Here is a 23,464-nt window from a genome sequence, read left to right as displayed (position 1 = left end):
TACTACTGGCAAGCCAGGTGCTCTTCATCTAATATTTGTGCATCTTTTATTTGGTTATTCATATGCCAGGAAACCCCTGACATGCCTTTCATTTGTCCTTTTGGAAATTCATCTTGTAAGTTTTGGCCCAGTTCTCCAATCTGTTAAGGTCAACTTGAACCCTGATTCTGTTTTCTGCGGCATTAGCTGCCCTCCCACTTTGGTATCATCTGCACATTGGATGAGCATCCCCTCAATCTCTTCATGCAAGTCATTTATAAAGACATTGAACAACAACAATTCTTAGCAGAGTTGGGAGTCCCAACAGATATGGTGGGATATGACTCTCTCCTGTTTGAACCTCTGGTAGTCTGCTCTAGGAAGGCATCACCCAAGTCTTCAGTCTGGCTTGGAGATCCCTGTGTTGAACCAAAGTGAAATGTCCTGGAAGGGCCTGCAAGCACCATCTTGGTAGTCAAGATAACCTTAAAAATATTTGGTAATTGTGAGAATGAGCTCATATGTTTTCTTGCTTGTATACATGCTAATTGGCTTGCTTTGATGCTGCCTTTATTGGTAGGCCTTGGGGTGCTGGGCTCTCAGCCCAGAGAGGGGAAATCCTTTGGACAGCTGCCACCAGATGTGACAGGAGGTTCTGGGTAAAGTGACCTATGCTGCTTAGTGCATAAAGGGTGCATAAACATTTGATTGAGAGCAGACAAGTTATGGTGACCTCTCACTGATGTGGTGTCCGTTCTGTGTCTGTAGTGGCAGTGAGATCTAGCAGGCTGATTTACTGTAAGCTTAGCCTTTCTTACAATAAAGCACTAGAACCAAACACTCTGGTGTTTTTGACATCCTCCTTTGGCATACCCACCTTTGGGCCAAGGATACACCCACAGTAAGGCCACTCTTGTTTCCCTCTCCTACAATTTTTACCCAGATACTGTCAGTCTGCCTTCCATGCTCCGTGTCACAGATCTCTTCACAAGTATACACATCCTTTACGTATAATGCCCCTACTCCTCCCTCCCCATTTGGTCTATTCCTTTTGAACAGGTTATACCCCCCCAGTTGATACATTCCAGTCATTCATGAGTCTCATCCCGCCAGGTTTCAGAAGGAAGGGGTTGTGGTCCGTGGCTTTTATAAGACTTGGCAATTTCTCTGTCACATTGTGATTTTTTGCTCCTGGAAGACAGCACACCTCCCAGGACATCCTGTTACCTCTGCACCCTGTGGCCTCTGTCCCCCTCAGTAGGGAGTCGCCTATCACCACCACACATCCCTTCCTCCTCTGGGGAGTGGCAGGAATCGTTCTGTACGCTGTCTCTTTCGCAGCCACCTTGGTGTGAGGTTGGCAGCTGCTGTACTAGCTTCTCTGGCCCAGAATCGGTGTCTGAGGTGAGGGCATGGAATCGATTTTGCAGCTTCAGTGACGGAGCCTGGCTCCTGACAGTTCTACTTCTGTGTTTCACATTTCTCCAGGGGTTCGTCCATTTGCAACAGGCGATCTTCCTCTTCCCTAGGGGCACCCCACCTGTGGTGCTGTTCCAGCACAGTCCACTCTGCTCCATTGAGAAATTCCTCATCTTGCCAGGTAGCTCGAAATGTGGATAGGAAGGCCTCACGTTCCTGTGCCTCCTCTTCCAGCGAGGCAACCGGCTTGCACTTGGCTGCAGATGCAGTTTTGAACATTCTTGGGCAGGAAGACAAACATGGCACAGGTGTTGTGGGTCACTTATCAATGTCTCTTGGTCCTAAGGACACAGCCTCTCCCTCAAACTCCCCTGGGCATGAGCTCCTGGTCACAAGCTCCCAGAGGCTGCAGTCAGCCAAGTAGGACTGCTGCTAGCTACCAACTTCCTCCTTCAGCCTGGCTTCCTCTTGGCAGTAGCTCCTCTTCCTCTGATCATGTGCTGCAGCAGAACACACAGCCACACCCGCAAACAGAGAAACAATAATAGAGTCGTGGAACTGTACTCCGCAGAGGAAGCCTGCCTACAGCGACTCCTCAACCGTCTTGCCCAAGCCTGCAGGGAGTTTGGCTTGAAGAAGACCAGCATCTCTGATCAGGACATCGCCATCAGCACTGGTGACCACACGCTGGTTCCACCATAACCAGCAGCCTCTCCCATCAATGCTGAGCTCGACAAGCGCATTGGCAAGGCAGCCACAGCTACGACTCACCTCTCTGAAAGGGTACGGGAGAATGTGATGCTAAAGTCCAACACCAAGATGAAGGTCTACCAGGCTTGCGTGCTGAGCATTTATGGAAGTGAGTCGTGGGCAACTTACACCTGCCAGGAGTGACGTCTCCACACACCTCAATATGTGCTGCGTCAGGAGGATTTGGGGTCTCACACGGCAAGACGGAGTCTCAAAGATGTGCTCTCCCAAGCAGCCGACATTCCCAGCATGTTCACCGCTGGGAGGAGCGCAGATTGAAGAAACACCCTGGCGCATCTCCCTCAGCACAACCGGCCACCTTCCTCTGCCCCGGCTGCAACAAAACATGTCTCTCCTGCATCAGTCTCTGCAGCCACGGCAGGCGCTGCGACTCTCCAAGGGTTTGACTTCACCCCCCAAATGCGCACTCTCCCATTGTCTCCCTAGACGGAATTGTAGCATTGGAAGGGGTTCCCCAGGGTCATCTAGCCCAGCCTCCCTCCAAAAGAGCTGCTTCTATTTTTATTTCAGTATGGAAAGCTTTTGCTTGGTCGGAAGGGTCCTCCTCTTCTTGGCTGCGTCCAGAACTCCCCCCCCCCCGCTCTTGCAATGGGACGCGCCAAGCCCAGCCCAAGGCGCGCCTGCGCCGAGCGCCGGCCTCTTCCACTGCTCCGCTCAGCGGGAGGGGGAGGCGGCAGCAAAGCCCTCCTCCTCTGGCGCGATTGGTGGCGCCCGGCAGCTGACCCGCCAAGGGCGCCGGGAGGGGCGGGCTCAGTCTGCTGCGTCGGCTCGGCCAGGCAGCAGCTCGAAGCCGGGGGATCCTCGCTCGCTCGCTCTCCGTCCCTCCGCCGGGCTTTTCACGGGGCCATGGTCTCCCTCCTCTGCTGCGGGCCGAAGATGGCCGCCTGCGGGATCGTGCTCAGCGCCTGGGGCGTCATCATGCTGGTGAGGAGCGATGCGTGTGTGTGCGAACGCCCAGATGCGTGTCGGGGCCGGGGGGGGCTGACAGCCCTTGCTGCTTCTTCTCCCCCCCCCCCCATTCATCCATCCGAGTTTGGGCCCCGTCCCTTGATCCGGGGCTGCTGCACCCAGAGCGGCTGATTCAGACGTGCAGCAGGAGCAGCAAGCGGAACTGCAAGGAACCCTTTTTTGCGGGGAGGGTGCAATGAAGGGAAGATGGATTTGGGGGGCAAATTTTTGGGAGCAAGGGCAGAATGTGGGGGGAAAGTGATGGGGAGAGGTGCCCCCTCCCACGAATTCAGTAATGAAGCTTGTTTTCGGGCGGGGGTGTCTCCCTTGGCCACTGGCAGTCTTTCCCCTCCTCCACTTCCTCCTCCAGCTTCCCCACGAGAGGCTTGGAAAGGGTGACTGTGTCAGTCAGGCGGGTGTCAGTCACTGGGCGAGGGGGCCACCAGGGCGAATCCAGGGAAAAACCAGGCCTGTCTAAAGAGAGGCATGCTGGGTAAACAGCAGAGGAGGAGGCGGGGGGACGGAGCATGTGCAGAGAGCAGCAGGTAACTGGCCAGAGGGCAGGAATACCTTCAGGGGAGACACCTGAGTGGCTTTTTAGGGGTGGGGCTCCTCTCAGGCAGGGTTCCTTCTGGGAGTTCAGGGTTTCCTTCATGTGCGATCTTTTTTGGGGGGTGGCAGGTGGCAAAGGAGACCCGAGCAAGCAGCTGGCATGTAGTTTGGGGTCTGTTTTTGGAGGGGCTTGCCACCCCACTGCAGAGGGTGCTGGGTTCCTCAGGCTTAGATTGTGCCTGCTGCAAAAGGAGATCTGGGCTGGTTTCTCCTCTCAATTCTGTGGCTTGCTCTTTGTCCGCCTTTTGGGGGACAGTGGGTCTGGGGCGCTCCCTCGTCCTGAATGGGGTAACTGTGCCCCTGAAAGACCAGGTGCGCAGCCTGGGAGTCGTTTTGGACTCACAGCTGTCCATGGAGGCGCAGGTCCATTCTGTGTCCAGGGCAGCTGTTTATCAGCTCCACCTGGTACGCAGGATGAGACCCTCCCCGCCTGCCTGTGTACTGTCTGGCCAGAGTGGTGCAGGCTATGGTTATTTCCTGCTTGGACTACTGCAATGCGCTCTACCTGGGGCTACCTTTGAAGGTGACCCAGAAACTACAACTAATCCAGAATATGGCAGCTGGACTGGTGACTGGGAGCGGCCGCTGAGACCACATAACCCTGGTCTTGAAAGACCTGCATTGACTCCCAGTCCATTTCCAAGCACAGTTCAAAGGGTTGGTGTTGACCATGAAAGCCCCAAATGGCCTCAGTCCAGTAGACCTGAAGGAGTGTCTCCACCCCCATCCTTCAGCCTGGATGCTGAGGTCCAGCTCCAAGGGCCTTCTGGCAGTTCCCTCCCTGTGAGAAGCAAGGTTACAGCGAACCAGGCAGAGGGCCTTCTCGGTGGTGGCACCCGCCCTGTGGAACGCCCTCCCATCAGATGTCAAGGAAATAAAAAACTATCTGACTTTTAGAAGACATCTGAAGGCAGCCCTGTTAGGGAAGTTTTTAATGTTTGATGTTTTATCGTGTTTTTAATATTCTGTTGGGAGCTGCCCAGAGTGGCTGGGGAAACCTAGCCAGATGAGTGGGGCATAAATGAATGTATGTAATAAGAATTACTAGTACTACAACTACTGTAGGGGGGGTGGCCACTGTGGCTCCCCCTGCCCTCCACTCCCCGGAGAGACCACCCCTGTTTCTCCTCTGCTTTTTTAGGTGTTGCTGGGAATCTTCTTCAATGTCCACTCAGCGGTCCTTATTGAGGACGTCCCCACCAACGAAGATGACTTCACGTGAGTTCTTTCCCTGTGGGGTGGTGGGCAGCAGCGGCAGCATCAGCCTTGCGGCTGGCAAGGGGGGGAGGATCAGCCAGGAAGGAGAACTTGTTCCCATCTCCCACCCACCTACCCACACCTGGTGGGTGCCAAACATTCCCCCCCCCCCGCCACTGCCTTGGGTTAGCTGCTGCTCCAGGAGGGAAAGGGGGTTGTGAAGTGGGATTCTGGAGGAACTGTGGGGCAGGGCTGGGTGGGTGGGTGTGTCCTGTGGGAGCTGGGAACCTGACCACCCTCTTCCTCTCTCTCTGCCCCCCAGAGGTGGTCCAGACAAGATTTACGCCCTGTATGAGCAAGTCAGCTACAACTGCTTCATCGCGGCCGGCCTCTACGTCCTCCTGGGGGGCTTCTCCTTCTGCCAAGTGCGCCTCAACAAACGGAAGGAGTACATGGTCCGCTAATGGCGCCCCCCACGCCCAGCCCCCAGGCTCCAGCCTCCTGCCGGTGGGGACGGCCCGCCCTCTCCTTCTGCCTCTGATATTTATTCCCTCTTTGGACATTGGGGCCCTGCTTTGGGGTTCCTCAGCCCTCGTTCTCCACGCAGCGGATCCTCTGGTCACCCCAAGTCCAGGGTCTGGCGGCTGGGGAAGGGGGCTGGTGGGTGGGGAGAGAGGGGGGAATATTTCCTTTTAAATCATATATATATCCGTGTGTGTTTGTGCGGGTAAAGTGCAGTTTCCCAACTTGGTCTGGAGCACCTAGTTTACGAAAGGGACATATCCAGGGCTGCTCTTGGCTGCTGCACCTTCTCTCTCCCCCCTGCCCCCCCCCAGTGCATCACATGGCCCACTTCTGCCTGCCAACGCCCTCCCTGCGATGGCCTCTGCTCGCCATCAAAGACCAGCAAGGGCTGGTTTCGGCTGGCAGAACCTCTGTGCCGGGGTTGTTCTGTAAATAGCACAAGGCGCACCCCCCCCCCGCAGTATGTGTACAGTGAAAACAGCCCCCACCTCTTCTTTTCCAAGTCTCTGTTGTCTCTTTAACCGGGGAGGTTAGCTTGAAAGAGCCAGCCCATTCCAGTCCCAGTCCCGTTTGTGTCTCGATCCTAGAACTTGGGTGTTTCTTCCCCAGTGTTTGTTGTGCAGACGTTGCCTCTCTTCTTGTAGGACCAAGGCGTGGCCAGGCAACTTGCCCTAGTCTCTGCCCCTGTTGCCAACAGCCCCCCCCCCAGCTGGCGCATGGGGCTGCAAGCTCACTTGCCCCATCACACTTGACTTGCAGACTTGGCCTGGAAGTGGCTGCTCAGAGCTGCAGATTTGAGAGTGGAATGCGTGTATGCTGTACGACGGGGTGTCCCCTGAGCAACTCCCTCGATCAGGATGTGGTGTTGGGAGGGAGGGGCTCTGAGGTGGGGGGGGGGTCTGGTTGTGCACCCAGGGGACTAACGTGTTGAAAGCTGTCCTCCTCTCTCTCCGTTTGGTCACCTGTGCAATAAACAGCATTTGATCTGTGTGGGCTGCTTTGCTTTTCTGTTCCTCTTCCTCGACTCCCTCCCTCGCCCCGCCCCCATTCTCTGTACTTGGCTTTCAGGGAGAGAGGGAAGCCTGGGATGCTATGAAAACGCCAGAAGGTCCTGGCTGTTGGGTCAGGCCAACGGGGACCTATTGACCTCACAGTGGCCAAATACCCCAAAGGTCTTAGGAATGAAGATAGACTGTCTCTGGACCTGGAGGTTCCATAAGGACACCAGAAGATCCTGGCTCCCGGATGAGGCCGAAGGGGTCCAGCATCTTGTCCTCACAGTGGGCAGCTGGGGGCCCCAGAGGCAATAAGCCCACAGGGAGGCATCTGAGTGCAACAGCAACTCACCCCACACGTTCCCCAGGAACTTGTACTCAGAGGCATTCACTGCCCAGATAGTGGAGGCAGAACATGGCTATCGTGGCTCTTCACCATGTATTGCCGCCTTCTGCCTCAGTTTGTTTGACGTTGCCGGTTGCTTCCACACAGAAGCAAGTTTGTGCTTTGTTGTGAATCTAGCAAAACGTTGGGGCAGGAAAGGCTCACAGGAGGCTCCAGTTAATAAGAAGCTGTCAAAAATACAATAACCCATCAATCCCAATTTAAACCATTCATGTGGGGCCCTCTGGGTCCACGCAAGGCAGGAGGATGCCAAGACTCAAATGCAGAAAGGGCAGGAAGCTCTCTGGACCACTGAGTCATGGGGGGGGGGGAGTTTGTGCCCACCGCACACCTCAAAGTCTCTAATCTCCATTGGTGCTGCCCACCTGTAAATGTTGCTGGCAGCCTTCTGTCCCGGGAGGCGATGGAGGAGTGTGCCTCTGGGGTGGCGAAGTGAAGGAAGACCTGCCTTCTGGCACGCTTGCGCAGCCTGTATCTTCCCTTCCTATCACACTCTGCGATTGGTCCAGCAGTAGAGCATGAAACTCATTTCTATATAGATATAATTTTTTATTGAAACTTTTCAGCGTAGGATACAATACAAACCAAGCTAATATATAAAAAAACATAAGAGGGGGAAAAGAAAAAAAGAAAGTGGGAAGAAAGAAGAAACTGCAGAGGCCTTCACCCTCTGTGGATCTTGGCCCTTCTCTCGCTCGCACCAAAGGGGCTGCACCCTCGCAGCTCCCCCCGGAAGATGTTCCCTTCCCTGCCTCCTGCTGCGAAGGGTCCTGCCTCGTCAGCCCAGCGCGGGGGCATCGAAAGAGGAAATAAGACACGACCCTCGGTCTCAGGCTTGTGGGCTCCAACCCCGTGTGGGGCTAGAAGACCCTGGGGGTCCCGCCAACTCTGCGCCTCTCGCTCCCGGGGCTGGACCTCGCAGCCGGGCTGCCTCTGGGCCTGGAGGTTCGGCGGAGCCCAGGCGACCCCCTCCCCTCCTGAAGGCCTGTCTCGGGGCAGGGAGTTCCGCAGTCACAAGGGCTCTTCAGCTTCTCTTGCTTCCTTGGGGCGGGTGTCACGTGCCTCCATGAGCAGGGAGAGGCCGGGCAGCGGCGCCCATAGAGCCTCGGGTCCTCCTCGGGCTAGAGGGGCCTATGTTTCCCGCCAGAACGAGGCCGAAGTCCCGCCCCTTCCTCCGAGGCCTTGCTCCCCATTGGCAGCGCCAGGAGGGGGGGGAGAGGAAAGGAGCGTCCGCGGCATAGAGGAGCGCGAGGCCTAGAAGGGCGGAGAGGAAGCGCGGTCGCCATGGAGACGGGCGAGGGCGGGAGCATAGAGTGTCGGCGAGGGGAGGCAGCAGAGCGGCCGGGTCTCCTTCCCGGAGCGGCGGGGGCGCCATGACGTCCGCCTCCACCAAGGTACCGGCGGGGGGGGGGAGCGCCGCCGCCAAGGATTCTGGGAGGGGGGAGGGTGCCTCTGAGCATGGGCCGAGTGCCGCGCGGCGGGAGGAGGAGGGCAGAGCTCGCTCCCTCCCTCCCGGGGCTGCTTGGCCCTTCTTCGGCCTCCCCGAGGGTCCCGCCCGAGACCCCGCAGCTTCGGCTCAAGGGATGGGGAGCCCCACTTCCCGCACTGCGGCGGGTTGGGCTGGATGACCCCTGGGGGTCCCAGGCAGCTCAGGGCAGAATTGAGGGCCCCGGTTGCAAGAGGGTCAGCCTGGCTCCCCGCTCAAAGGGCTGGGTTGGAGCTATAAAGCCTTCAGCAGGTCGGGACCCCCAAGGGCCGCCTCTCTCCCTGCCCGGACCCCGAGATCCTCCTCCTCCTGGCCAGAGGCCCTTCTTCGCCTCCCTCTCCCCTGAGAGAGCCAGAACGGGGCCTTTTCTGCAGGGGCTCCCCCTTGGCGGAAGACTTGCCTGCCTGCCGCCTCCGTTATCTGCCTTTCAGCACCAGGAAGAAAGCATTCCTCTTCTCACAGGCCTCTGGCCTTCCAAAAGTGCTTGGGGTTATCTGCAGTTTTTCCAGAAAAAGAGGCCCCAGAGCTCACCGCAGGCTTCTCCCGTGTTCTCATGACAATGGCGCCACCTGAGAGGGGCCTGAGCTGAGATCCAGCCAGAAAAAAAGTCCTTGGTTATTGTTTTGTTTTCCCTAAAGCTATTTATTTTGTGTTTTGATGTTGCAAACAGCCCTGCGATCTACAGACGAAGGGCAGTATACAAATTAAATAAACGAACAAACAAACAAACAAACAAACAAATAAATAACATACTCTGTGCATGCTCAGAGGCATCCAAAGAAGCACGTCTCCTGGCAGGTGTGGGGGTGTTCTGCATGCCTCCCCCATCTCTCCTCCACCCCCCTTATTTCCACAAGCAAAAATACCTTTGGTGGAGGGCAAGGGGGCTTTGCAGCTGCCCACCCCCTGCCCACCCTTTCTCCCCTCTGCCTTCTTCAACCCACTTCTCTCCCCTCCACAGGTGGGCGAGATCTTCTCTGCCGCTGGCGCCGCGTTCACCAAGCTGGGCGAGCTGACCATGCAGTTGCACCCCGTGGCCGACTCCTCGCCAGCCGGGTGAGCCCCAAGGAGGGAGGGAGGGAGGGAGGTCCCCCCACCGATGCTTCTGTGGTCTCAGTCAGGGGGCTGCCCCTCTCTTCCAAGGGGGCAAGGTGGGATGCATGCTCCACAGGCTGCACCCAGAGGTATCCCTCGGCTCCCTTGCACCTTGGCAAGGAAATGGACTGGAAACTCAGAAAGGCTGCATTTTGTCAACTTTTGTGCTCTTCATAGCGGGCAGGTGAGCTGGTGGGTTCCTAGCCACTCTGAGCCACAGCGGAGAGCAGTGGTTTTTAATAATAATAAATAGGGCGGCTAACACCAGTAAAATTACAGTAAAAACATAATAGGGGAAAAAACCAATTTAAAATACAGGTTAAAATGCAATTTAAAATGCAGTCTCATTTTAAAAGTAGCCCATAGATCAAGACCATAAGGGTCAGACCGAGTCCAAACCAAAGGCCAGGCGGAACAGCTCCATCTTGCAGGCCTTGCGGAAAGATGTCAAGTCCCACAGGGCCCTGGTCTCTTGGGACAGAGCGGGGCCAGTACTGAAAAGGCCCTGGCCCTAGTTTTTGCACTAACCCCTAGGTGTGCCCCCCTCTGAGCACTAAAATCATCACATAGCTGGGGACGACCTTTTTCCATGTGCCCAACTGACGTGCTTCTGCACGGGCCTGTGATTCTATCTATACTATATGTATAAATTGCAAGTTGCCATACAAAGGGCTCTGGAGATAGATCTAGGTGTGTGTAGTATAGAACAGTATTAAATATATCTTATATATTGTATTAAGAACATTCAGATAACTGCATGGCCCAGCACCAGTTCTGAGGTCCCAAGTGCCACAGAAACGCAGTTGGGCCCCTCTGCGGACCCCACCCAGCACCCAAACCCTCCCACCCATAGGTTCTCCCATAGGGAGGGTCAAGAGCTTGCATGCACTTTTTTGCATTTTGGGGGTGGGAATGTTGCTTGAAGGGCATCCCTGGCAGCAGAAGGGGCGGGAGGAGGAGCAGGTAGCAGCGGTGCAAGAATCCTGACCCCCCACTCCCCACTGTCCCCCCCCCCCCAGGGCCAAATGGACCGATGCGGAGATCTCCCTGCTCCGGGCCTCCGTCCAGCGCTTTGGAGACGACCTTAACCGCATCAGTGCTCTCATCAAAGACCGGACTGTGTAAGGGCTGTTGGGGGGCGGGGGGGGGGGGTCCTTGCACAGCTCTAGAGAGGCTGCTCCACAGGGCAGCGTAGGAAGCAGGTGCTGGACGCATCAAGCTTCTTTATTTCCGTTTTGCATCCTGCTCTCCTCACCGCAGCCCTGTGAGGTAGGCCAGGCCCAGAAGCCCAGGCTTTGGAAGGGGGGTGTCTGGCTCTCTAACCACTGCACCGCGCTCCTGTTGAGGGAATCTGACCTCTTCTCCCTCCTCTCCCCCCGACTCCCAGGGCCCAGCTGAAAGGGGCGGCCAAGCGGAAGGTCTATGAGGACAGCGGGCTGCCCCTCCCCTCGGAGTCCCCCAAGAAGGGGGCCCGCAAGGGGCAGCCACAAGGCCCCCCCTCCACCCAGGGGGCAGGCAGCCACCCCGACCCTTCGGCTCCCCCTGCGAAGAAGCAGAAGGCGTCTGGTGAGTGGGACCGGGGGGGGGGGGCTTTCTCTCTCTCTCTCTGTCTTGGGGGGGGTCTCTCTCTGTACCAGGAGCAGGGGTCTGCATGCTCACCCCCCCATTAAACAGGGTCTCCCCCCCTTCCAACAGACGTGACCCTCAGCGCTTTGAACGACTCTGACGCCCACAGCGACCTGGTGGACATTGAAGGCTTGGGAGACGCCCCCCCTGCCAAGAAGCTGAACTTCGACCAGGGTAAAGACTCGGGGGTCCCGAGTGGGTGCTGGGGGGCCCTTCCCTCCCTCTCTTTCTCTCCCCCCCCATGGGGAATTGGCTCCTCACACCTACTTTGTGGGGTTTGGTTGGTGGGCTGGGTGAGAGGTGCTGGGTGTGAAATGTCCCCGGGTTAGGGGGCTGGGCTCCCCCCGCTGGGTGGGGCAGGGGCCTTATGGGTGGATTGGACTGTGCCCCCCCCGTTCCCCCCTCCCTCCAGCTCCCTGGTCCTTTCTCTCTCTCTTTCTAGACAGCCTGAATCTGGACTCTGGACTCCTCATGACCCCTGGCACAGACTTGCCCCTCCTCTCCCGCTGACGGACCGCTTGCCCCTGCCCTCCGGTGGGGGGCTCTCTTCCCCCCCCCCAATCTCGTGGCCCCCCATGCAAGCACTGCCACTCCAGGCCAAGGACTGGTCCTCCTCCTCTGGTCCTGCCTCTGGGAAGGGGGGGTATCAATCTCAGCTGCTCAACCTCCTCCTGGATCTTTGCCCCCCCCAGTGGGGAGAGGAGAGGTTGAGGAGTTGGGGGGCTGCCCCCTTCTTCCCCACTTGGGCGTTCTCACGCTCCACTCCTCACCTGTCTGCCATGATGGATGCGGCTGCCCTCATTCCCTGCTGACCCACGGAGGCCCCCTTGACTCCTTCACCCCCCCCAGTGTGGTTTTGTCCTTTTATATGATGATGATGGTAGCAATAAAAGCCTCCTGCCTCCCTCCTGGGTCTCCTGTCTCTTTGAGCATCCCGTCTTGCGCCCGAGGCCTCTGGAGACAGCAGCACCAGGGATTGGGGGGGCACTGATGACACACAGACCTCCCCCCCCCAGCAATTTGGGACCCAGGGGCTGAGAGGGGGCGGCCTGGCAGGTGTGGAGGGAGAGTCCTCTGGTGGGAGAATTTCATTGTTCTGTATGGGACAATGACAATAAATATACTGTATTGTATTGAGAAGGTGAGCAGAGCAGGACGTCTCCGCCCCCCCTCGCCATTTCCTCTCCCCAGCCTCTTTTTTACGTGCCCCCCATCTCCTCACCCCCCATTTCCAGCCCCCCCCCTGTGTGTGTGCCAGGCCCACGGGAGCAGCACAAGCAATACTGGCTGGACAAGGCAGTGCCAATATTTCTGTGCTGCTACGGCGGGACGAGCCTCAGTGTGGAGGGGGGGGCGCGGTCCGCTGGGGGGGGTGTCCAGAGGGGGCATCTGCTTTCCATCATGTGGGGGGCTGGAGAGCCCCCCCACTCTCTTCCCCCCTCGAAGTCCTGTCTGCGCTCGCGTCAACACCACAAGACGGTTTGTGGATTCCCAGACCACCAAACAAACCATGTTGTGCTGCTTGGGCGGAAGCAGGATCCGGTCCAGAACTGTTGGGGGGGGCGGGGGGGGGAGTCAGTGCTGGGGGCTCCGGAGCATTGCTTGTTCTGCCCCCCCCCGACACGCTCACCATGCAAGTTCAGTCCTGCCGACCTCAGCGCCTTCGGTTTCGCTTGTGCCATTTCCCACTCCTGAGGGGTGGAGAGAAAAGGGGTGGGAAGAAGGGGGCCTGTATCTTGGGGGGGGGGGTGTCAGGAAGGAGCTTGTGAAACTGGGATAAAATCACAGTGTGTGTGTTTGTTGGTAGGTAGGGGGGCTCTCTTATCTTCATCATCATAACGAATAATAATTTTATTATTTGTACCCCTGCCGCCTGGCCAGTCTTGAACCCGTGCTTGCACTGCGGAGGGTTGGACTAGATGACCCCCGGGACCCTGCCTGGCTCGGCAGTTCTGTGCAAGGCCTGCATTTCGGGAAACGCGTCCCTGTGTCCCCCCACCCCAAACCCCTTCCCGAAGTAGCTGGTGGGCTCGCCACCCCCACCCCATGAGGAACACGGAGCAGCCAGGGTGCCCCCCCCCAAGGGCAGTGGCATAGCAGGAGGAAATGGACCGGGCGGGGGGCAAGGCCCAGACCCCCCCTTCCTGGCTGCTCAAGGGGCACCACCCCCCCCACCCCGCCACAATATGCACACAAGCAATTCATGCCAAGGGATGGGGTGGCGGGGGGGGTCATGCAATTGTGCACACATCCGGCTGCACCCTCAAAAGGCCGTGGGTCCGGGGGGGGGGGCATTTGTCCTCCCCAAAAGAACCCGTCCCTCCCTATTGGGGGGGGGTAGATGGGACAGGCCGACGCCTCAGAACTTGGGACCCTCCCACTTTGTGGGGAGCGGTGGGTCTGTGTGCAGTCCGGACAAAGCCCTGCCTTCCCCATTATTCCCGAAATTTCTTTGGCAGACCTTATTTCAGTTACAAAGAAAATAGCATTTTTGTCCTCTAAAACTACCGCCAACCCCCCCCCCCCCCGCAACATGCTGGGCAGCCCTATTTAGGGAAGTTTTTAATGTTTGATGTATTTATCATTTTTTAAATTTTCTGTTTGGAGCCGCCCAGAGTGGCAGGGGAAACCCAGCCAGATTGGCAGGGTATGAATAAAATAATAATAATAATAATAATAATAATAATAATAATAATAATAATAATAATAATAATAATAACTGCTCCCCCCGTTTCGCCATGTTCCATTTTAACTGGAAATGAAGTGTTCACTTTAATTCCATTATTATTAATTTTTGCAGGGGTATCTCATTCTCCCACCCCCTCAAAAAAGTGACCCCAAACTCTTTTTAAGTGAATTCACCGCGTCCATTTCCCGTCTCTCCACCCTCCCCACCTATTTTCTCCAATGCTGCAAATGGCCGAAGAGGAGTTCAAGGCGCCTGGAGCCTTCGCCTGGCTGGCCCAGCTCCTCCTCAAGAGCCAAAGGGTGTGATTTGCTCAAAAGGAAAACCGGGGAAATTAGAGGAATTGGAGAGGGGTGTCCCTGGAGGGCTGGGGGTGTGGGGTTTTGTGGTTTTTTTCGGAGCAGGGGGTGCTCATTTGTGGGCAATGAGTTGAAAGGACACCCACAAAATGCTGTTTTTGGGGTACAGGGACTGGCAGTGGGGCGGATGGCAGTCAAATCATCGATGGGCCCAAGCCGTGCTCTCAATATTTCCCTGTTTTCAGGGTTAGAGGCTCTGAAAGCTTATATACATATTTTGTGGGGTGAGGGATCGAAATATTGGGGGGGGCTTGATTTATTTTTTTATTGTGGAGGAGGGAGAGTAAAAAGGAACCTGTTTTGCTTCAGAGTGTCCAGCTGCTGTTTTTTTGTGGTGGGTGCCCTTAAATTTCGGGGTTCTCGGGTGGGGGTGGCGTGATCCCCCCCACCACTGGAAAACAACAACCCCACCCCTTTGTTTTGCAGTGAGACACCCAAGAGGTGTCCGGGGCCCGATCCTTCCTCTGGGAGGAAGAGGCGACGCCTTTGAGGGCAGGATGTGGTGTACTCTGTAAATGACGGGTTTCTTCTTCAAGGAGGGGGTCCGCAGGGGGGGCCGGGCTCCTCTCTTTTAATGGTGGGGTGTCTTGCGATCTAATTCTGGGGTTCCCGGGGGCTTCACCCCCGCAAGATCCGAGCCTTTGTTGTCCTGGGAGCCTCTTTTTGCTGTTTTCCAGCCACACAGGGTGTGCTTTGGGGCTGGTTTGGTGAGGTGAGGTTTCACCCTTCTCTGTTTCAGGATCAGACCCCCACCCCCCTTTTTTTGGCCCACGAAGCCAATTTCGGGGTGTCCTCTGGGGGTTGCCCCCCTCCTGGACTTTCTGGATCCTGCCTGGGGCCTGCCAGGCCTCTCAGCTGCCTGCACCACTCTCTGCCCACTTGCAGCCATGGAAAGGAACACACCCTGCTCCTCCCGGGGCAAGGACAGTCCTGAGCCGGCCCCGATCCCCACGCCACCTCCCTGGGCACCTCCAACTTACCTCCTCTGCTGCCCCATTGCCCCCATCCGGGCGCTGGGGGGGGGGCGAGTTTTCCAGAAGCCCTTAAAAAGCACTTTTACACCCACGGAGAGATAGCAAGAGGGGGCCCTGATGCCTTTGCCACCCAGTCCTGGCACGATGCCCGCTCTGGATCCGCGTGGGGTTTGTGTGCGTGTGGCCCCCCTCCTGCAAAAGGGAGGAAAAACTGGCCCCCCGCTTTTTGTTCAGGTCCCAGAATCGGGGGACCCCCTTCCAGCTCGCCCCACTCTTAGATTTTTCCAGGGAGTCCAGATTCGGAGGGTGTGGGGGGGGGGTAAAAGGAAATAAAAGAAAATAAGAGGGGCCCCCTCCCAAAGCAGGCCCCCCCAGGAGCTGCCAGCCCTTTTCCGTGCGATTGTGGAGGCAACGAGAGAGGGAGAGAGAGAAAAAAAGAGCAGGGGTGAACGGAGAAAAGCCTGGTCCTTTTTCCCCCTACGCAAGTTTCTACACTTGAAAAAGCCCCTTTGGGGCGCTTGGAAAAATCTGCAAAAAATTCAGGGGGGAGCCTTGGTGCCCCACTGGCGGCGTGCGGAGTTTGGGGCGGATCCGGGCAGGCGCTCCCCGGGGGAAAAATAGCTTTTGAGCGGCTCCGTCTCCCGCCAGCTTCAACGTCCCCAGCTGACTTTGACACGGTGCCAACTTGCAAGGCTGGCTTGGCAGCGGCTCAGCTTTTCAAACGGCCACTCTGGCTCCCTCCACCCCCCCCCCGGACGGAGGGCGCCCCACGGCACGGGGCCAGGCTTCGGCCTTGCAGCCCCCCCCCAGATCCCCCCCCGTGTGAGTGTGCTTTTCTCCACAAGCCAGGCCAGTGTGTTTCTCTGTGTGTGTGTGTGTGTGTTGTGCGCCTCTCGCTTTCCTGCCACCGAGGCTGTTGAATCTGCCGATGCAAAACGCCAGCCGGCTTTACCGGGCAGCGCCAAGCCCCCCCACCCTGCCCAAAACGGGGCCTTGGCAAGGCAGGCCGGCCTCCCCTGGCACAGGGCATGTGCCCCCTCCCAGGCAGGGGCTGGGGGGCGCCCCTTGACCCCTCTCCCCCTGCAGGCCCCCTCCCTCTCCGCCTTCATCTCAGAGCAGCCCCCCCCCAAAAGCTGCTTGGCCGCCCCTAGCAGGAGAGGTCAAAGGGCAACGGCCTCCGTTTGACCTCTGCAGAAGCCAGGCCTGGCCCAGGGCGGGGGAGGGGCAGCAGGTTCCCGGGAGGAAGTGTCAATCAACCTGTGGGCAGCAAAGGTCAAAGGGCGGCGGGGGGCTTGTTTCCTCCAGGGCAGGGAGCCCCAATAGTTGTGCTGGGGGTCCTGCGTTTCATGGCGCGGGGACCCCAAGGGACATCTAGTCCAACCCCCTTTTGCTTGTGGATCTGGTACCACCAATTGCATATGATTTTTTTGCTGGGGGGGGCAGCTGGTTGGGTGGTAGGGCAGCAGTGGCATTCTTCATTTTTTTTGAGGGGGGCAGCTGTATGTGTTGGGAGACGATTCTTTTCCAGGAAAGGATTTTTTTTGCGAGATGACACCCCCCCCCCCAGCTGGCAGGGCCTCTTCCTCTTCCGCTGGGCTTTCATTTCCTGTAATTCGCCGCCCCCCCCCCCCGCCACCAAACCACCTTGTGGGGCACATTCTTCTTGCCTGCAGGCATTTTTAAACTCCCCCCCCCTTCCAAAAATGCAAAGCCAATAAGGAGCCAGTGGGGTCCTTGCTTCAAGGTCCTTTTATTACAGAATTGCAAAATGCACAGCAGATCCACCAGGAGTGGCAAGGGGGGGGGTGCCCTGTTTCAAGCAATGCCCCCCCAACCCCCAGGGCAACCCCCTCCCCGATTCCCTAACAGAAAAATATATATTATATATTTATAGAAGATATGTACAAATTATATATATATACATAGAATAGAAAAATAATCCTGCAAATGCCCCCCCCCCAAAACATGGTTTATACAGTACATGATTCGGTAGCAGAAGGGTGGGGGGTGTGATAAGAGACTCCTTTCAGTCCATCTTGGTACACAGTTCTTGCTGGGGGGGGGCATCCTTGTCCCAGTGAAGTCAGGGAATAACACTTCTGCCCCCCCCCCCAATGCAAAGTCCCTCCTGGGCTTCCCCACCTGAGAAACTCCAAGGGTGCCCCCCACTTTGTGTGGGGATGTTGGGGGGAAGTTTAAAGAAGACTCCCTTATTTCCTGCTGGAGGGTATCTCCCCCCCCACAACGAAGACCAGCTCCGAGCACAGCCTGATGTGAACCCCCCAACACAAGGAATGGAGCTGGGGTGCCCTTTGCCGTCGCCTGGGGGGGGTCAGCTATGGGGCTGGGGGCGTGAGGGGGACCCCCGCCACAAAGAGCTTTTTCGGGGGGGAGTCGATGTCCAGTCCTCCTGCAATGAGAAGCAGAGATGGGGGTGAGGGGTAGAGAATCAGTATTGTGCCCCCCCTGTAACAGCCCCCTCCCAGGTTACCCCCATTTTGCTCACACTCTTGGATCCCCCCACAGAGACTGGGCCCCCCCACCGACAACTCTCATGTTCTTCCAAATAATTACACCCCCCTTTCTTTTTCTACCTTTCCTCTTCAGGGTTTCCAGCGTTGGGGGGGTCCTTGGGGAGGAGGGGAGCCTGGAAGAGGGGAGCAGATGGGGGGGGAAAGGTCATGTCAGTTCACCTGCTATAGCAGAGGTGGGACCCCCAGGGTCATCCATCCCAACCCCCTGCAATCCTCCCCCTCCGACCCACCTCTGGAGCTGCCAGGAGTGGGGGGTCACAGCACTGGGGGGGCTGGAAAACTGGGGGAGAGAGAGAGGGAAACAGTTAGGGGGGCCCTGCCCCGCCCTGAGAACCCCCTCCCTCCCCGGCTCTCCTCTGCGCCCCACACTCACCCCATAGCTGGTTCCCGGGCCGGGGCTGCCGCCGTGGAGGCCGCCGGGGGGCGCCCTGCAAAAGCAGGACAAGCTGAAGCTGGAGCTGCGGGGCCAGGTGCCCCCCCATTTTGCACCCCCTAAAAGAAAAGCCTCACCTGCTGCTGGGGGACCCCCATACTCTGGGGGGCGTCTCGCTCATGGCCTCAACCTGGCAAGAGAAAAGGGGGAAAGGGCGATGAGCCTTTGCAAGCGGGGCTTTCATTTGGGGGGGCCCCACATGCAGAGCCCCCCCTTGCAATGCGGCTATGGGGGGGGGGCGCTCACCCCCAGCCCGCTGTCCAGGCAGACGCTGCTGCGGCGGCTCCGGGGGGGCCCGGCCGGCTCCTCCTTCCGCGGGGGGGTCCTGCAAGGAAGGAAAGAAAGGCGGGGGGGGGGTGAGTTGCGTCACGGGCTGGGCCGGGACCCCCCTCCTGCCCCCCCCGGCCGCGGACCCCCCTCTCCTACCCGCAGGACCCCGGCAGGAGGGGGGCGCTGTTGGACCTCCGCAGGGCCCCCCCCGCCCCGCTGGGCTCCACTTCCATGCGCTCCATGGGGGGCCCCCCAGCCCGACGCCTCGCATCCCAGCCCCCCCGGAGGAAGAGGCGGCGAGGGGGGGGGCTCTTCTGGCGGCTCCGTGCAAATACTTCCTCGCGGGGGGGGGGCAGGCCGGGAGGGGGAGCCGCCCCTAGGGGAGCCCCGCCCCCGAGAAGACTCCGCCCCCTCCTCCCCCAGTGGTCGCGGGAAGGAAGTGCACGGGAGGAGGGGGCAGAATACACGCGCGCACGCATACACACCTGCACGTGAAAAGGAGCCCGGGCAGGGCGGGGGAGAAAGGTCCCTCGGCAAAGAGAAGACCCCCCCCCCGCGTGGGACCCCCAATCCTGCGAGACCCCCCCGGGAGGCATCCTCTGAAGGCCGCCCTTCCTGCCTTGCAGGGGCGCCCTTGGCACTTGCCCAAGACGGGGAACGAGTGCCATCTGCCCGCCCTGTGGAACTCCCTGCCACTGGAGATGGCCTCCACCGCCAAACACCTGCCGGTCAGGTTTCTATTCGGACAAGCCCAGGCAGGCAAGACTTCGCTCCACAAAGCTTAGCTGATTTCTGAGTTTAGCTTTTTATATGGTTTTTATTGTTTGCATTTGTTATTATAAACAGCAGCACCCCACACATATAACTGCACAGCAGCATACAACTAAAAAAAAGAGGATAAAATGGATACTGTAGAGTTGGAAAAGCTTCAGAAACAGATGACAGAGGCGATGGAGGGAATGGAGAAATCCTGCTAGGGGGAAAGGTTGCAAAATTTGGGTTCCACACAGTCACAAGAACAAATTAAACTAAAAACTTTAAAAAAGAAAGAAAAATAAATAGGAAAAACAAAAGCGCCAAACTTAATCTGTTCTGGAAGTCCATTTGACTTCCAAAAGGTTCAACAACCAAGGTTTGGCTTCTGATTGGTGCAGGTGCCCTGGAAACAATAGCTGACAGCTGCATTGGATGTTCGGCTTCCGAAAAATGTTCAAAAACCGGAACACTTACTTTGGAGTTTGAGAACCAAAGCATTTGAGAACCAAGGTACCACGGTACTTTGCTGGGAATTCCTTCTTTTGCTGACAAGACCAGTGGGAAGTGGCAGCCCAGCGAACGGAGCAGCGGAGTAAACCGGCACCCAGAATTTTTCCGTAACAGACTTCATTGGGGTGTTACCAATGTGGAGAGAAACGACACATCCAATGGAATTGGCCCCAGTTAGCTCATGACGCAGGTGGCACTGTGAGTTAAACCCCAGAGCCTAGGGCTTGCCGATCAGAAGGTTGGTGGTTCGAATCCCCGCAACGAGGTGAGCTCCCGTTGCTCGGTCCCTGCTCCTGCCCACCTAGCAGTTCGAAAGCACACCAGTGCAAGTAGATAAATAGGTACCGCTCCGGTGGGAAGGTAAACGGCGTTTCCGTGCGCTGCTCTGGTTCGCCAGAAGCGGCTTAGTCATGCTGGTCCCATGACCCGGAAGCTGTACGCCGGCTCCCTCGGCCAGTAAAGCGAGATGAGTGCCACAACCCCAGAGTCGGCCACGACTGGACCTAACGGTCAGGGGTCCCTTTACCTTTACGTCATGAGTAGGGCCAGGTGAGACCAGCTTTCCAACGTGGCGATGTGTCAGCAGCTAAATATTCTGAAAGAACGATACATTGCAATGTTGAAAAGGAAGGCGCAAACCATTGAGTTTTGGCAATTATTTGATTCTATATTGGATAGTCGGGGGGAAGAGTACAATACATGGTATTCACTTATTGCTACGGTTTTCTTTCCTGAGCTTTTTTGCTGTTATGTGTGTCTGGTGCCTGTGTCAATGGTCCTTGTCCTGGCCTTAGTTAGAGGCTGTGGTGGGGACTTGGGACTTTGGGGGAGTCGTTTAACTGCCCACCCCCTGTTCCTGGTTTCAACCAGCGGAGGCTGCTGTTGCCGTTCCTCCTCCTCTTGTGAGAACTGCGGCTGCTGCCTCCCCCCCCCCCCCCGTCCTCCTTAATCTCCTCCTTTCCCCTTACATCTCTGCTGCTAAAGATGGACCTTGCTTTGGAAAAATCAGCTTCGTCTCATAGCCTAGCTGGATATTCCCGGCCTTTTCAGTGTCAGGGGCTGATTGATCTTTAAAGAAAACTTTATAGGTGAGCTGGCTGTCCCCAAATCTTTATCGCTGAGCACAAACGGGTAGAATATTTGGACGGACGCTTGTTGGGTTTTCATATGACTGCTTGAATGTTAGTCTGATTGATGGATTGCTGCCCTGCAGGCAGGGGTGTATGAAGTGGGGGGGCGGAGGGGGTGGGCCGCCCCGGGTGCCACTCTGGGGGGTGTGTGTGTCACAAGATGGCCCCTGCTCCCCCCAGCTGTAGAGCGGCTGAGGGTGCATGCAGTCTGTACGGACGCTGCGCTGCCGCTCTCAGGCGCCGTCCGTAAGGGCTGCCACTCTCTCAGTGACCGTACAGGCTGCCGCTCTCGCGTGCCATCCATATGGGCGTCCGTACGGGCTGCTGCGTGTGCATACTCTGTACAGGATGCCGCACATGCGCAGCCTGTACGGACATTGTGTGTGCGTCACCGGGCAGTTTGCCCCGCACTGGATGCCGGGGAGGATTCCTCCATTGCTACCTGCAGGTTTAATTCTGTCTCATACAGTGGTGCCTCGCAAGACGAAAAGAATCCGTTCTGTGATTCTCTTCGTCTAGCGGTTTTTTCGTCTTGCGAAGCAAGCCCATTGACGGATTAGCGCTATTAGCGGCTTTTAGCGTCTTATCGGATCAGCTGATAAGCGGCTTAGCGGCTTAGAAAAAGGGGGGGAAGGGAAAAAAACCCGCAGGAACTTGCAAGACATTTTCGTCTTACGAAGCAAGCCCATAGGAAATTCGTTTTGCGAAGCACCTCCAAAACGGAAAACTCTTTCGTCTAGCGAGTTTTCCGTCTTGCGAGGCATTCGTCTTGCGGGGCACCACTGTACTTCTTTTTAAAACTCCAGCACCCTTCAAGGGTGTTATAGGAAAATCCTTGGGCTCATTGGATTACCAAAGACACCAGCCAGCAATAGAGGAGCAAAGCAGCAGCCAGTAGCCTGGTCTTTATTCAAACGACTGTTGCAACAGGGCTTCCACATTGGAGAAGCAGGAAGAAGCCCAGAACAAAGGATGGCTCCCACTTTTATCAGTTTTACAAAGATACCCACAACACCCCTAAAATTACATCACAAATACATCACAAATTGGGAGGGTCTGGTAACAGAAACCTGAGCATGAGGGTTGTCCCCATCCTCCTCTTGACCTCCACGTCACACCCATCAAGGAAGACAAAAGAAATATTTACAAGTTCCTGGTCCCCCCCCCAGTTAATCCCACCTCTTTGTCCCGATCAAGAACCTAACCCATTCCTGGATGGTTTGCTGTTGTCCACAGGGTGGCTACCTGCCTGGCACCCACTTGCCAGGATGCCAGGGATTGTCTCTTGTGCAAGAGGCTGCTGTGTACCTGATCTCAGGTTTCAGGATTACGGCTGCCCGCATCCCAGGCTCCCCCCTTGGTAGCCATTCCTTTCCTGAACAGAACAAAGTTGGAAAGATGCAAATCCAATACTGGAGCGATTTTTAATGACTTTCTAAAAATCAGGATGTAAATACATTTATCAGTGCATTGTTACATTTGGTAATGTGCAGCTGAGGCCCTTTTGAATAGAGATAGGAAAAAACTGATGAAGTGTTTTGTGGGGACATTTGCAGGAGTGATTGTGTTGCATTTGGTAGCTGGTGTGTGTGTGATATCTGCTGGAAGGGCAACCCCCCCCCCTTACATAAATTCCTGCAACAAGGGTGTTGTGATTCGACTGTGGTTCGTCCTGAGATTTGTCTGGTGGGCATTTTGGATGCCTTTGAGCCTCTCCTGCCGTAGTCATAATTTCGCCTCTTTCTGCTTTGTTAAGTAGGGCGCTGAGGAGCATCCGTACATCTGCCCACCACAGGTGGGGAAGGTGGGGTACTTATTTGTCTGAGGCCCCTATCTTGGTCGTCATGCAGGGATGGCACTTTATCCGCGTTCATCCCGCGTCCGCTGGGGGAGAGGGGGCAGCCTCTCAAAAGGCGCATGCTGGGCACCTCCGAAACAGGTGGACCGAAAGTCCTTTCGTGGTCGCCAAAGCAGTTATGAAAAAACAGGGATCACCGTTTCAGCTCAAACCCAATCAAAGGACTTGCACACCTTCAATGTTTGCTCATTGGCCAAAGTAAAACGAGAGACCCTGTTTTAAGGTGTGGGTTTTGCAAGCTCCTATGGGTTTGCTTTCTGGGTTCTCTGATTCTGGATGTGTGTTTAATGCACTTATTTGTACCTAGTGCACTTATTTCATTTTTCTTACCTCACTCCCATCATGTGACCCATACTGGCTGGGGCTGATGGGAGTTGTAGTCTGAAAGTGGAGGGTGCCAGGTTGGGAATAGGCTGCTCTGAGGGCCTTCCAAGTGCAGAGGCAGAGTAGAAACTGTGGAACTCCCTGCCGCCACAGGAGGCAGGGAAGGCCAGCAACTTGGGATGGCTTTAGAAGAGGATCAGGCAGATTTGTGGAGGAGGAGAGAGCGATCGATGGCTGAAAAGCTGGCCAGAATTTGTGAGCCTCTGGATCCCAGCTGCTGGAGACCACAGGAGGGAAGAGCGTTACTCTTGAACTCGGATCCTGCTTGTAAGTTTCTGGTTGGCTGCTGTGGGAACAGGATGCTGGACTTAGTGGGCTCTTGGCCTGACTCTTCTTATGCTCCTACAAGGCAGCAACTTACTTCTGTGTAGGAGCCACAGCAGAGGACTTTTTGGGAGAGGACTTCTTGCAGGCTTTCCAGAGGCGAAAGGTATTTTAAAAGGCAAGGTATGAACCCCATGGAATACTGCAAGCTGTCTGGTCAGCCACTATGAGAAAGAGGGTCTGAGCC

The 23,464-nt window shown here is 56.6% G+C and overlaps 3 protein-coding genes across 5 annotated transcripts; 2 read left to right on the top strand and 1 right to left on the bottom strand.

Moving 5' to 3' along the window:
- The first annotated feature begins 2,917 nt into the window (after positions 1-2,917).
- RNASEK (ribonuclease K) lies at positions 2,918-6,441 on the top strand. Its single transcript, XM_081167650.1, has 3 exons — positions 2,918-3,093; positions 4,871-4,947; positions 5,249-6,441. Exons 1-3 carry the CDS (start codon positions 3,016-3,018, stop codon positions 5,388-5,390), a joined length of 297 nt encoding a protein of 98 aa, XP_081023776.1. The 5' UTR covers positions 2,918-3,015; the 3' UTR covers positions 5,391-6,441.
- Positions 6,442-8,138: 1,697 nt separating this feature from the next.
- Positions 8,139-11,931, top strand: BACC1 (BPTF associated chromatin complex component 1). Of its 3 annotated transcripts, none has more exons than XM_081168967.1 (6): positions 8,139-8,246; positions 9,300-9,394; positions 10,453-10,554; positions 10,821-10,999; positions 11,129-11,233; positions 11,506-11,931. In XM_081168967.1, the coding sequence occupies exons 1-6, from the start codon at positions 8,226-8,228 to the stop codon at positions 11,508-11,510; spliced, it is 507 nt and encodes a 168-aa protein (XP_081025093.1). In that variant the 5' UTR covers positions 8,139-8,225; the 3' UTR covers positions 11,511-11,931. The 3 variants fall into 3 exon arrangements, with proteins under 3 accessions (XP_081025093.1, XP_081025092.1, XP_081025094.1); XM_081168966.1 differs by having other exon boundaries at positions 8,140-8,246; positions 11,502-11,930; XM_081168968.1 differs by lacking the exon at positions 10,453-10,554 and having other exon boundaries at positions 8,140-8,246; positions 11,502-11,930.
- Positions 11,932-16,801: 4,870 nt separating this feature from the next.
- Positions 16,802-18,613, bottom strand: LOC308571636 (uncharacterized protein). Its single transcript, XM_081167270.1, has 7 exons — positions 18,472-18,613; positions 18,292-18,370; positions 18,123-18,175; positions 17,986-18,040; positions 17,843-17,892; positions 17,673-17,725; positions 16,802-17,488 (listed from the first exon to the last, which is right to left on the bottom strand). The coding sequence occupies exons 1-7, from the start codon at positions 18,555-18,557 to the stop codon at positions 17,415-17,417; spliced, it is 450 nt and encodes a 149-aa protein (XP_081023396.1). The 5' UTR covers positions 18,558-18,613; the 3' UTR covers positions 16,802-17,414.
- Between the last annotated feature and the right edge of the window lie 4,851 nt (positions 18,614-23,464).

This window comes from Podarcis bocagei (genome assembly GCF_964188305.1).
Source record: "Podarcis bocagei genome assembly, chromosome: 13".
NCBI classification, from domain to species: domain Eukaryota; kingdom Metazoa; phylum Chordata; class Lepidosauria; order Squamata; family Lacertidae; genus Podarcis; species Podarcis bocagei.
Note: the sequence above shows the minus strand (reverse complement) of the source record. Positions and strands in the feature narration are given on the sequence as shown.

Excerpts from the sequence above, each read along its gene's own strand:
- RNASEK (XM_081167650.1), top strand. The coding sequence starts at position 3,016 with ATGGTCTCCCTCCTCTGCTGCGGGCCGAAGATGGCCGCCTGCGGGATC. Across the intron at positions 3,094-4,870 it reads CCTGGGGCGTCATCATGCTG|GTGTTGCTGGGAATCTTCTT; the intron begins GTGAGGAGCGAT and ends CTGCTTTTTTAG. Across the intron at positions 4,948-5,248 it reads ACCAACGAAGATGACTTCAC|AGGTGGTCCAGACAAGATTT; the intron begins GTGAGTTCTTTC and ends TCTGCCCCCCAG.
- BACC1 (XM_081168966.1), top strand. The coding sequence starts at position 8,226 with ATGACGTCCGCCTCCACCAAG. Across the intron at positions 8,247-9,299 it reads TGACGTCCGCCTCCACCAAG|GTGGGCGAGATCTTCTCTGC; the intron begins GTACCGGCGGGG and ends TCCCCTCCACAG. Across the intron at positions 9,395-10,452 it reads GCCGACTCCTCGCCAGCCGG|GGCCAAATGGACCGATGCGG; the intron begins GTGAGCCCCAAG and ends CCCCCCCCCCAG.
- LOC308571636 (XM_081167270.1), bottom strand. The coding sequence starts at position 18,557 with ATGGAGCGCATGGAAGTGGAGCCCAGCGGGGCGGGGGGGGCCCTGCGG. Across the intron at positions 18,176-18,291 it reads GCCTGGACAGCGGGCTGGGG|GTTGAGGCCATGAGCGAGAC; the intron begins GTGAGCGCCCCC and ends TTCTCTTGCCAG. Across the intron at positions 17,893-17,985 it reads GCCCGGGAACCAGCTATGGG|TTTTCCAGCCCCCCCAGTGC; the intron begins GTGAGTGTGGGG and ends TCTCTCCCCCAG.